Source organism: Meleagris gallopavo, chromosome 14 (genome assembly GCF_000146605.3).
Source record: "Meleagris gallopavo isolate NT-WF06-2002-E0010 breed Aviagen turkey brand Nicholas breeding stock chromosome 14, Turkey_5.1, whole genome shotgun sequence".
Taxonomy (NCBI): domain Eukaryota; kingdom Metazoa; phylum Chordata; class Aves; order Galliformes; family Phasianidae; genus Meleagris; species Meleagris gallopavo.
Window position 1 is genome coordinate 8,605,692 of NC_015024.2, and position 12,431 is coordinate 8,618,122.

The 12,431-nt window shown below is 48.5% G+C and overlaps 1 protein-coding gene across 1 annotated transcript; it reads left to right on the top strand.

Moving 5' to 3' along the window:
* The first annotated feature begins 78 nt into the window (after positions 1 to 78).
* On the top strand, positions 79 to 7,537 carry IP6K2 (inositol hexakisphosphate kinase 2). The gene is given in 6 exon segments (XM_003210090.4): positions 79 to 454; positions 2,539 to 2,761; positions 3,468 to 3,643; positions 5,185 to 5,360; positions 6,754 to 6,895; positions 6,898 to 7,537. Coding segments are annotated over 6 exon segments (1,272 nt in total). The 5' UTR covers positions 79 to 252; the 3' UTR covers positions 7,251 to 7,537.
* Positions 7,538 to 12,431: the final 4,894 nt, after the last annotated feature.

Here is a 12,431-nt window from a genome sequence, read left to right on the forward strand (position 1 = left end):
CCATCGGCGGCTGCCATTGGTCGAGGCGCGGTGGGCGGGGCGAAGCGCGGCGATCTGTTCTGGTCGCGTCCCGAGCGCGCCCGCAGTCCGGCGCCGACTGAGCGCCGTGCGGGGCTGGGTTGGTGCTCAGTTCGGTGCTCCTCTGCTTGCCTTACAGACCGCTGGGCTGGAGCTCTGCCTGCGCGCCTCCGGGACCTCCGCCTCGGAACCGCCCTCACGCCGTCGCCTCCCTCTGTCTAATGCGCTACAAGGATGAGCCCAGCATTTGGAGCTATGGAAGTGGAGCACTATTCCAAGGGAGTCCTGCTCGAGCCCTTTGTCCACCAGGTCGGGGGACACTCCTGTGTCCTCCGGTTTAATGACAAGACTATCTGTAAGCCCCTTATCCAGCGGGAGCACCAGTTCTATGAGACTCTCCCAACAGAAATGCGTAAATTCACTCCGCAGTATGAGGGTAAGTTACCAAACTGTGGGATGGGGTCAGGCTGCCGCTTTCCTGCAGTACCAGCGTGCTGTGTGCTCTGCTGTCTCTGAAATCTCTTCTGCGTGGAAGAGGTTTTGGGGTTTTTCTTTTCATGTATTTTGATGTTGTCTGAGGCAGGCTGTGGAGATGCAGGGTGGAAATGCTTGCCCAGCTGGTGTTTGGGCTGCCTAACAGCATTAGAGTAGAGCAGCTCTGCTGGTGATAGTCCATATATCTCCCTTAGGCATAGGTAAGTCGCTAACAGCTTGCGGATGTTTTCAGTAATTATCTGCTGCTTTTTTTGTGGATTTGTAATTAATTTGCACCACTTGTTTAATGTCTGTTTACAGGAATTTGATAAGTTGGGTGGTGTTGTGTGTAAGTTTAATTGTGATCTCATTTATTTTGGGGTTTGTCCTTTCACTCTCGTTTTGATCACAATAAATACACGTTGGTGAAGTGTCTTGTTAAATATTTGCAGCGCTGTTTCTGTCATTAAGGAGAAACAAACATCCATGGCATTTAGGTAGGCAAGGATCAAGTAGCCGTGATGAGTCAGATCTTATGTAGGAGTAGAAATTCCAGTTCTCCTAAACATTGCTTTAGTTAACAGAAATTGTTTTTTGTTATTCCATCGATGGCTGGTTGGTGATTAATAAATAATGACCAAAGCATTTTTTAAATGGAGTTGCTTTTTATGGCACACTGACTTTAACAGCTGTAAGGGTGACCGTTTTGCACTGTTTGTGAAACTGGCAGAAGACTTCAGAGATGTTTCCCAGTAGTGCTGCCTGCGTGCTGGCAGACTGACACCTCTTACACGAATTCTTTGGGACTGGAAGAAAATGTGGTCTTTGAGTGATCCCTTTCAAAATGTAATAGAATGATTGTACTGGTCTGTGTGGCTCACTGGGGAGTGGGGGAGGGATTTAGGGGATAAAGGGCCTCATTTGGGCCTTCTGTTATTATTTTTCCAGGATAAAGGCCATTTGCTAGTCGGTTCCCCCCCTTTTTCCTGTTGTCCTTTGTGGCAGCAGGAGTGTCAGAGCTTCTGCACCCCTCCCCCAGGCACTGTAGGTGTCAGAGCTGCCTGCCCATCTCTCGCCGAGACCTCTCCCTCTGGCCCAAAGATGAGCTGCAAGAACTGTGCAGGTGGCTTGATTTGAGGATAAGGAGAGGGGACTGGAAAATAAAAACCTAAAAACCAATTCAGACATTGTTATGGCTTCTGAAGTACGCCCAGAAACATGCTAATGTTAGCATGAGGGGCGTCTGCTGGGACTCACAATGCAGTGCGGTGCTCCAGAGCCTCAGAACAGCCTCAGAACTGCCTCAGAAGGAGAGGGAGAGTAAGAGAAAAGTGTTTTCAAGGTTCACTGTCTCTGTGTACCACAGATATGTTCTGTATTGCATTTTGTTACTTATTTCACAAGACTGCTGCATTACTGCTATCAATAAAATATATATAAAAAAGAAGAAAACGTGTAATTCAATGTAGTGATTTAAGAGGGAAGCACTTGGACTAGTTTTACTGTCGTGTGACGTCATCTTGTTTTGCTCTGCTTGCAAGTCTTTCCCCTGGGGTTCTGTTGACCAAATCCTGTTTGGACAAGTGGGTTTTGCTTTGCTGTCATGCAAAAACTTAAAGCTTTCACTGTCTGTTTGGATTTTTTTTTTTTTGTGCAGATCACTTTTCACTGCAAGTTGTTAACATGTTTGACATCTCATTTAGGGTCAGACCAGTCAGGTTTTTTAATAAACATTTTTATTAATTGAAATTGTCTCCTGTTATTATTTGATTCTTACTTGATTCTGAATTGGAGAGAACAGATTTTTTTTTTGTATTATTCTTTTGTCATTATGATAAATTGTCTTTTTTTAAGGTATCGTCTTTGTCTAGGTCTTTTGATATTTGTTAGGTTGGCAAATGAGGTTTGGCCTGTGGCAAGATAGAAACTAAGGACCAGGGTAAGAGAAAAAAAACAAAAGCTGCTTTATTTTTAATGTTGTGTGTTGTAAAAGGCTTGCTTATTGCTTCAGCAATTCACAGCTGCTTATGTCCTTTCTCTCTTCAGGTGTGGTGTCAGTGAGCTTTGAAGAGGATGAAGATGGAAACTTATGTCTAATAGCATATCCATTAAATGGGGACCACGATAACTTGGAAAACTTAGATAATTCTGACTGTGAACCCAAAAGTAAGCTGTTGCGATGGACTAACAAAAAGACAGTGTTGTTAGAAAATGAGAAGCTATCTAAGGAGTGGGTCCGGCAGCACAGGAAAGAGGAAAAAATGAAAAGGTAGGTTTAATAGGGAGAGCTGGGATGCAAAGTGTTGAAGCATAGCATTTTTGCTGTCAAACTGGGATAAGGTCTCCAGAACTTCAGAGAACTCTCCAGATCTCTGCTTTCAGTTTCTGTTCTCATTTCTTTCTTTTTTTTCCTGACCTTTTCACTGCAGTCAGGCTCAGTTGTGAAACTGCCCTACCTGATAGCATGGTGACTGCTTTTTGCTGTGATTAGCTAAGAAAGGTTTTCCAGTGCTATAGAAAGATGTGTTACAACCAAGCCATAACATTCCAGTTGTGCTGTTGTAGGAAGCCAGCTTTATCTGCATTAATCATATTCTCCCTCACATTTTCTTATAATTATGCCTGCTGTGAGCAATGTGAGCTGTGAAGTACTGTGCTAGAACACTAACCTTAGCAAGGGATAAACCTTAAAGTATCCCTTACTTCTTTGGAAGTAATTCAGACGGGTAAAGAATGCATAAATTGAATTACTGCATGTTTAGCTGTATGCTAATTTACACCAATGTGGAAGTAGCTTTCCAGTGGTTGATGTATTACTGATGTGCAAATTGTCTGAATGTACAGAAAAGGAAAAAAAAATCAGTGCTAGCTGTTAGAGAAAACAAGTAAAATAGACCTCACTGTGTTTAACTTTATAAACTAAGTGTTCACTGTTGTGTTTCACTTCTAATCTGATGCCTTTCTCTGTTTTCTAGTCATAAGCTAGAGGAAGAATTTGAGTGGCTGAAGAAATCTGAAGTGTTGTATTATACTGTAGAGAAAAAAGGAAATATTAGTTCACAGCTTAAGCAACATAATCCTTGGAGCATGAAATGTCACCAGCAGCAGTTACAGCGGATGAAGGAAAATGCAAAACATCGAAATCAATATAGTATCCTTTCCTGAAGATGCTTCATGGCAATGGAATGAGTAGGGCTCTGCTTTTTATTTCGTGCACATGACAGATAAAAATTTAGTGCAGGCTTAACTACAACCCAGGGAAGCTTTGTGAAGCAGTCACTTACATGGTGACTTGGAAGGGATTGCCAGCACTTTCCAGAACACAGGCTTTTCCAGCATGCTATGAAGTAGCTAGGCTAGGAAATCCAAGTAACTTCTACAAATTGGGACTTAGTTAATGGAAAGGCTTTAGAGCTTTTGGGATCTTCCACAAAACTGACTTACTAATGTAAGCTTTTGGAAGAGGGTAGAAGTGACTCTTTTTTCCCTTAGTGAGAGCCATTACTGTGATCAGTACTGAGGATCTCAAAAACTAGTTGCTGCTTTCCCTTTTCAGCAACTTCTCAGTGTTGTCTTAAATATAGGGTGGGATGGTCTGATACTAAGAGTTGTCTGCTTTGATAGTCTCCTCGTAGTGAGCCTTTTTGATAAAGACAAGCTGAATATAAGCTGTCAGGATGGCAGCATGGAAAAAAACAGTGGCTACTACATGAAAGCTGAGGCACACTTCTGTGCTCTGCAGCTTTAGGCAGAGCATAAGAATGTGTTCAGAAAAGGACAGTGAAGCTGTGAGGGGTCTGGAACGCAAGTTTTATGAAGAACAGCTGAAGGAGCTGGGGTTGTTCAGTCTGCAGAAGAAGAGGCTCGTCTCTCTCTACAACTGTTTGAACGAAGGCCGTGGCAAGTTGGGGCTCTTGCTCTGCTCCCACATAACTAGCTGTAGGACGAGAAGTGATGGCCTCAAGTTGGAAACATTCCGACTTGTTCACTGTAGGAAACATTTATTCTCTGAAAGAGTCATGATGCGCTGGCATGGGCTGCCCAGAGAGGTGATAGAGTCACTGTCCCTGGAGGTGTTCAAGAAATATCAAGTTGTACTGAAGGACACAGTTTAGTGGGGAATTGGTGGTGGTGGGTGGGCAGCTGAACTGGATGTTCTTGGAGGTCTTTTCCAACCTTGGTGCAGTTTGTGTGGTTGGGGAGGTCCAGCTATATGCAGGCTTGCATGCAGCCAGTAAACAGAACATCTCAGTGACTAATAAACTGTTCAAAGTGAGAGAGAGTACTTTGTGGCTGCACTAAGTTGTCACCGTGTCACTGCAGGTGATTGTTAATCTAGGAAGTGTGTGATATTTCAGAAGCAGATCTTGTGTTGTGATGTATTTGTAGGCTGTATTTTGTCATTCTGAATCTGTGGCTTATCTGCCAGATTTTGTCTGTGACCTCAATTACATTTTTCCCACTTACTGTAAATAAACAAAGAAATCACCGGTCTCATTTATCTTCTCTAGAGACCAGTACAGCTAGAAGTAGATAAGTACTTTGATACCATGTGTTTGCAACTAAGTTTTGATAGGCTACTGTTTAGTGGGCATACTTAGGATTGGAATTACAACACTAGAATGTCTGTGGTAACAGTGTGAAAATCCTGTGGTTGTACTGTGAGGATTGTTCCTTAACCAGCACTTCCAGAATTCATTTTGCTGGAAAACCTGACATCTCGATATGAAGTACCATGTGTGTTGGACCTTAAGATGGGAACCCGACAGCATGGAGACGATGCATCAGAAGAGAAGAAGGCTAACCAGATCCGTAAATGTCAGCAGAGTACATCAGCTGTTATTGGAGTCAGAGTTTGTGGCATGCAGGTGAGAGGAAAATGAGTTGTGTGTAAAGCATCAGACGAGTGCCTGTTTCTGACTGTCTTTTACTTTCATTTCTTGCTTCAATAGTAATCCTTTGTGTTGTTGCCCTTGATGCTGTGCTTCATTTCAATCAGTGAAAGGCTTTTGTGAATGACTTACCAGTTGAAGGTAACAGCATCTGCAGGAGCAACCTATAGCAGCTCCTGCATCACAGGGATTGTGTTCTCTGAGCAAGAAAACAGGCTCCTGCACCATAATAGTAATTGGAAATTGTGTAGTAAAACTACTGATTTGATTAACATCTTAGGATAAGCGTAAGAAACAGTTGCAGAGAAGGTCTCCTGGAACTTGCATTTTGAATAAAACATGAAAATTGGCCAAAATTTTAACTAGCTATCAGTTCTGTCTCGCAGACTATGAAAAGCCGTAGATCTTTCTGTTTAAAGGAGGCTTGTTGTGAAGTGGGTTAGAAAGTGTGATAAGAGTAGGGACCGAATAAGATACTTGCATGGACTTTCACCCAAGTTTTTTGTTTACTTGTTTCTGTATTTCCTAGAGTAACAAGTGGGAAAGAGCTTGTTTGTTTTTGAGGCTTTTCTGAAGCCTCTCTCCTCCTATCCAGTAGATTCCGGGAATGCCAGCAGTGTTTGCTGGGACTTGTTCCACAGCATGACTCTTGGCATGATTGGTGTTCAGCTCACTGTTGAAATTCTGAGAAAAGCACGAGACAGCTCCCACACTTTTGTTTCTGTCTTTTAACCACACTGCTGGGATTTGAGCTGGCTGGCTTGCCAGTTTGCCTTCCAGTACAGACCTGTGCTGGAAAACAAGGAGGAGGAGCTTTAGGATACCTCTTGTTTACTTTATGGAGATGTTTTGGCATTTTTTTTCTGTGCACTGTATGGAGGGCTTTCCCATAGGAAGCAATCTTCCTGCAGGAGATCCTCCAACTTGTTGAAAATACGGAGATCCATGCGGTGGCACACCTCGACTTTCTAAAACAATGCTTGCTGTCCCACATTTGGGACACGTTTGGAGCACAGCGTTCTGGGAATCAGCTGGTATGCCTGTGAGCAGAGGCAGGTGGTGTCGGAGAGGCTGTGGTACAAGTTGTATCTTGAATGGAGATCTTGGCCGCAGCTTTCCTAATTCGCTTAAACTCCTCAATCATACGTTCCAAGTGGAAAAGCTCGAATGTAAACTGAAAGGATTTTCCACTTCCTCTGAGCCTCCAAGTTCCGAAGACACTGCTGGGTCTGTTGTTGCAAGCAGTTTCTGCAAGAGCAGTGTTAAGAGAGCAGTATATCATCGTGTAAGAGCTTTCCATAGCAGCCTTCGGTCAGTGTTGCCAGCAATTTTAACTCTTCTTTTCTCTTGTGTGTGCTTGAATACGCAGGTGTACCAGGCAGGCACTGGCCAGCTGATGTTCATGAATAAGTACCATGGAAGAAAGCTCTCAGTCCAAGGATTTAAGGAAGCACTTTACCAGTTCTTTCATAACGGCAAATACCTGCGCAGGGAACTCTTTGAATCTGTTATTAAAAACTGACTGAACTCAAGTCTGTCCTGGAGAAACAGGAGTCCTACCGCTTCTATTCGAGCTCCCTGCTGATCATCTATGATGGGAAGGAAAGGCAGGAAGTTGCTGTTGACTCGGACCCAGAGGACTTGGAGGACCTTTCAGAGGAGTCTTCAGATGAGTCGGCAGGAGCGTATGCCTACAAACCGACTGCTAGTACTGTCGATGTCCGTATGATAGACTTTGCCCACACCACCTGCAAGTACTATGGGGAAGATAGCGTGGTGCATGAGGGCCAAGACACGGGTTACGTTTTTGGACTTCAGAATTTAATAGATATTATTAAAGAAATAAGAGACGAAAATAGCGAATAAACAGTGTGAATGCACATCAGTAGAAAGCGCACTGTCGTGACTCTGTATTCCAAAATTATTGGCCACTTTCTGGTGGTAGGAATCCTTACAGACTCTGCAGGGATGGTCCTGTCAGAGTCAGACTTGTTCAGAGGGCATTTACTTATATTGGTGCTGGACCTAGCACTGGCAAAACTTAGTATCCTTATTTATTTTAACTTTCTTAAACATTCCATATTTGATTACTCAGATACCTCTGTTATCCCTGTGTGTATACGTTCCAATAAAATTCTTTTTGTTCATTGTAAGTGATGCTTCTGTCATTGATGCTGACTGAGGAGGAGGTAGAGTTTTGAGATCTTTCTGGTGGTGTTATGCAAAAGCAGCGTTAGAACAGCAAAGCTTTCACTAGCTTTCATTAGACCACGCGTGGAATAATGCATTGCTTCTGGGTCTCCTGTCCAGAACAATGAGAACCATGGCAGTGGAGAGCTGGGGCTTGGCCAGCAGCTGGAGCACCTGCCTCTGGGGAGCAGGGCGTGTGTGGGTCTGGAAGAAGGTGCCTCAGAGGGATGAAGGCTGAGCTAGAGGCTGACTGTTGGCTTATAATAGCCAACAAATTATTTCCTATTTTGGGATCTTGTAAACTGACTCCTGCTGTGTAACCCGTTTCTATATAAATTTTCCTAATCTAAGATGAGCCAAACCATACGTAAGAAACTCCTACAGGATTAGCTGTAATAGCAGCTGGTAGGGCAGAGCTGCAGAGCCTGCAAGTTACCTTAAGCAGCTTAAAATCTTATTTGGATGAATAGATGGGAAAGGAATGTCAGAATGTCAGAAGATGGGTGAATAATTGAAGTAAAGATAACCGAGCAGCCCAACTAGTTCCTCTTTGGAAAGAGGGATGTTTATTCATCTAAACATTTTTAGTTGGCTGACTTTCCCTCTTGGAAAGCTTGTAAGTCAGCATGACAGTGCAAGAGCAAAATGGTGTGGAAGTTCTGAGGAACACTGTTTCTTATTCCATTTGCTCAGGGTAAAACAAGGGCATGTAGAAGTGAGGTTTGGGCAGGGGGGGGAGGGGGGGGATGTGGTGCTGGGGGTCCTGGCCCTGGCCTGTCCCGTCCCGTCCCTTGCTCAGGCTGCAGAAGTGAGAGGGCTCCTCCTGATCCCCCGGGTACCAGCACATGGGGCTGGAGCAGCAGGAATGCAACGGGCAGGGAGACAGTCTGCCTGCTGCCGTCGGGTCCTGTTCAAAGTCTCTGCAGTGGCTGTTCTGTGCTCTTCTGTACTTTTCGTAAAGGTTTTTTTAACCTTTACTCTTGCAACGTTAGTTTGTGGTTGCTTTTCTTGTTTGTTCCACGGTACTAAGATGCAAAGCAACGGCGGTGTCAAAGAGGTGCATTTACATTTTGCACTCAATCCGCTGTTTTGCAGTTGCACGTGGAGATGGAGGATTGCTGCAAGGAGGTAGTAGTGTGTTTGTGCTTCATGTGTCCTGTGCCTAGCACAGCTGACAGAGAGCCCTGCTGAGCTGCCGCCGCCGTGAGCCATGCACGCTCAGGGGCTGTTTACTGTTGGCACTTCGGGTTGCAAAATTCCTTGGGCAGCGATCAGTGAAACTTCCTGCTGTCCTCTGCGATGTGCTCTAGGTGTGAGTCAGAATACCGGGAACGAGGAGCGGGATGGCCTGCGGCAACGTGACGTTTCCTTTTCAGTTGAATGTGATGCCCTCTGCTAATGAGCTAATGACAGTCTCCTGGCAGGCTGCGGTCACCCGGCGCTGCTGCACATAAATAAGCCTGCCTGTGCAGATTCATCTGATACGCGGTTTGACTTTGTAGTCTGAAATTAGCAGGGATAAAGTCCTCTAATGGACTTCTGTTACGTACGAACTCTGGAGGGAATTCATCAAATCCGATGAGAACAATCGCATTTGCTCTGATGCAAGCTGCCTCCAGAACAAGCCCTCTTTGTTCTGCTGCTAAGGTTGGGAGCTGCTGGGAGCGGTGTGAGCATGGCCCTGGGTGCTCCCAGAGCCCCTTGGTGCCACAGCTGTGTGCAAGGACAGGGCGCTCAGGTGCAGTTGGTGTGTGCTGAGCGGGGTGCAGGGCAGCAGCCCTTCCTTCTGCTCCATGGCTTCTTCTGCTCGTTCTGCCCAGGGTGGGGGAGCGGGCTGGGAGAGCAGGGACAGTGCTGCCTTTTTTTTCAGCTGCTTTACAGGACCGAGGTCAGGCTGTTGGAAGGCGACTCCTGCGCCCGCGTGTTGATTTAAGCCCCTAGGTGTCCTCAAGGGTTAATGTGGGGGCAGCCGGGACAGCGTGTCCTCCCTCCAAATGAAATATTATCCCGCAAAGTTCAAGAGCGGAGCTGGTTTCCTTCCATGCTGTTCTGAGCAGATTCCTCGGAGCAGTTCCTCGTGTTCGCAGAAAGGCAGTTACATGAATTGGGGCTCCTGTGGGACTCTGGGAACAGGGTTGTACATGGGCTGTGGAACTCCCTGGAGCAAAGCAATGCTGGGTGTGCATCCCTGCTGCTTAGGTGCTCCTTGCTGCCCCAGCTCTGCTTCCCCCACCGCTTCCTGATGCTCACAGGGCCACACCTTTCCTGCCGGCCTCGCCAGGCTCCTTAATTCCTGACCCACGCAGCAGCTCTGTGGGGCCTCGCAGGCAGCAGCTCTCAGAGCAGGGCTGCACAGCATCAGAGCACTCCTCATGTAAATGGGTCGCTTTGAGCCCCGGATCTGGGACAGGCTGCAGGGAATTCCCACGGGCTGCCTGGATGGAGAAGGAACGTGCTCCTCCAGTGTGGGCACGCGGCCTCGAGCTGCTCTGGGGGAGCTGTGGCCCCCAGGTGTGGTTTCTAACAGAGCTGGGCTGGATTTTATGTAATCGGGCAATGACAAAGCGAGGGGACAGGGAGCAGCACCCTGGGATGGAGCTGCCTTCCCTGAATTGTATGGAAATAAGGGTGTGCCTGCAGCCTTCTCAGCTCGTGGCAGGCAGAGCCCACGTCATGCAGAGCCCGCAGCACGCCAAGCATCCTGCTGTGGGTTGCTGGGTTGCCCCCAGCCGTGCCCCCGCCAGATCCCACTCGGGCTGTGTCCCACAGCCACTTCCCCTCCTCGGGCACAGCTCTGCAGGGCTGTTGTTCCTCCACGCAGAGCTGGCCGTGAGGCTCCCCCCATCCGCCCTTCTGTCTCGGCCGTTTCTAGGAACTGCAGCTGTTGACAAAAGCTGGATGTTCCTTCCCTGTGCTGAAGGAGGGGCCCTGGGCCTGGGCCAAGCCGTCCATAGGCACCTCGCACGCCTTGCACTAGGCCGAGCCCGGGCTGCAGCTCAGCTCTGCACTGCTGCCTCTCCTCACTGCTGAGGGAGCTGGAGGCCGTATCTCCCTGGATCCCAGGGTGCAGGGTGCTGCTGGGGTACCTGGACAGCAGAGGCACCACTACTGCATCCCTGCACCCCAGCCCTGGCCACGCTGTGGCCTTGCCCACTGCTCAGTTCCGGAGCCCCTCTGACTTTTCACCCAGAGAGAGCTCTCTGCTGCACAATAATATTTGCACGCCTAAAAGTAGCAGGATCAATCACAGTGCTGTTTTGCAACCTGTTGACGAGCGGGCAGTGAGGGATTATATAAGTGTACATAGCGCTGGCACCGCTGTCCCTCAATCATATGAGCACTGTTGTGTAATGCTTCCTATCGCTGGCACCGCACCGAGTGGCTTCACCGGGCACCACTGCAGCCCCACACCATGCGGGCCCTGGAGCTGGTGATGGTCTCCAGGAGGGCTGGATGTGCAGGGACCTGGCAAACCCAGCAGGGAAATGAACTTGTTGCCATCCGACCCTGCAGCACAGGGCTGTGGTGTTGGGTTTTGAGGGCGATGGATGCAGGTGTCGTTATCTGAAGTCTGAAGTTCGCCTTCAGAAGTCACCCACGCATGACGCAGTTTCCCCACCCAGGCCAAGATAAATTACCTTCAGCTTGCAATTAAGAGCCATTTCCTAATCAGCAGCTGCTTGTGGTGAGCTCTGAGTGCTCATTGTCCCCCCACTCCATAGGCACAGGGGCTCATCCTCACCCTCTGCATTGCGGTTTGGCCACCATCACCCAACTCCTGCTCCAGCTGCACTTGCCATGTGGACATTTCCTCATACCTGGGGCAGATGTAGACCTGGCCACCCCAACACGCTCCCCAGTGCCCCTCGGCTTGGTGGCACAGGGTCTGTATGCTGAGGTCCATTCTGTGCCCAACACACAGGGCGCCGTGCTCTGCACAGTGATGGCAGTGCCACATGGACGCAGAGCATTCCTGGACACACTCAGAAAACACATCTGACATTGTGCAGAGCAAGGAAACCTCACCCTGGGACACAAGCTAATCTCTGCGGAAACACAAACCTGTTTCTGTTCCAAGCACCGATCCCCCCCCATTCTTTCTGTTCCCTGCACTGGCACCAGCCCATTCTCACCACCCCTGCCCCTGGCACGAATGCCTGAACACCCCGTGGGGAGAGGGATATACGTCCTTTGCGAGCCAGAGCCCTGCCCCATCGGCGAAGTGCAGCTTCCCCGCTGTCCTTAATACCCCCCAACCTCTGAGCAGGAGGAGCAGAGCATCGTCCCGCAGACGGACACTTGTGGGTGCCAGAAGGCAGGAGCAGAGCGCAGCACGGCGGCACCGAGAGCGGCAGCTCAGCTGCGGCCATTCGCGAGGCTTTGCTGCCCTCTGCTGAGCAGGAGCCCGGCGCTGCACTCCGCGCTCTGCTCTCCGCGCTCAGCGCCCTACACACAGAATCTTGCAACACACATCTTTCGTTCTGCAGCCTCGCACCTAGCGCCCTGCATTTTGCACGCTGAACGCTGCAAACTACAGCCCTGCATCCCACACCCTGTATCCCCACATCCCTGCGACTTCTAAACTCTGCATCTCGCACTCCTGCATCCCCACATCCCTGTACGCTGCATACCCCGTTTGCATCCCTCCCTCTCTGCAGTCCCGTATCCCTGCACCCGTAAATCCTACATCCTCTCTTCCCCGCAGCTTTCTCGCATCCCTGCAGCCCCCACCGGGGCACCACTGTACCCCCGTATCTGCAGCCTCCCCCTTCCCCCCGTGTTATACATCCCCTGCACGCGCCTGCAGCCCCGCATCTTGCAGCCTCGCGCCCCTCCCTCCCAGCGCTCACGTATTTG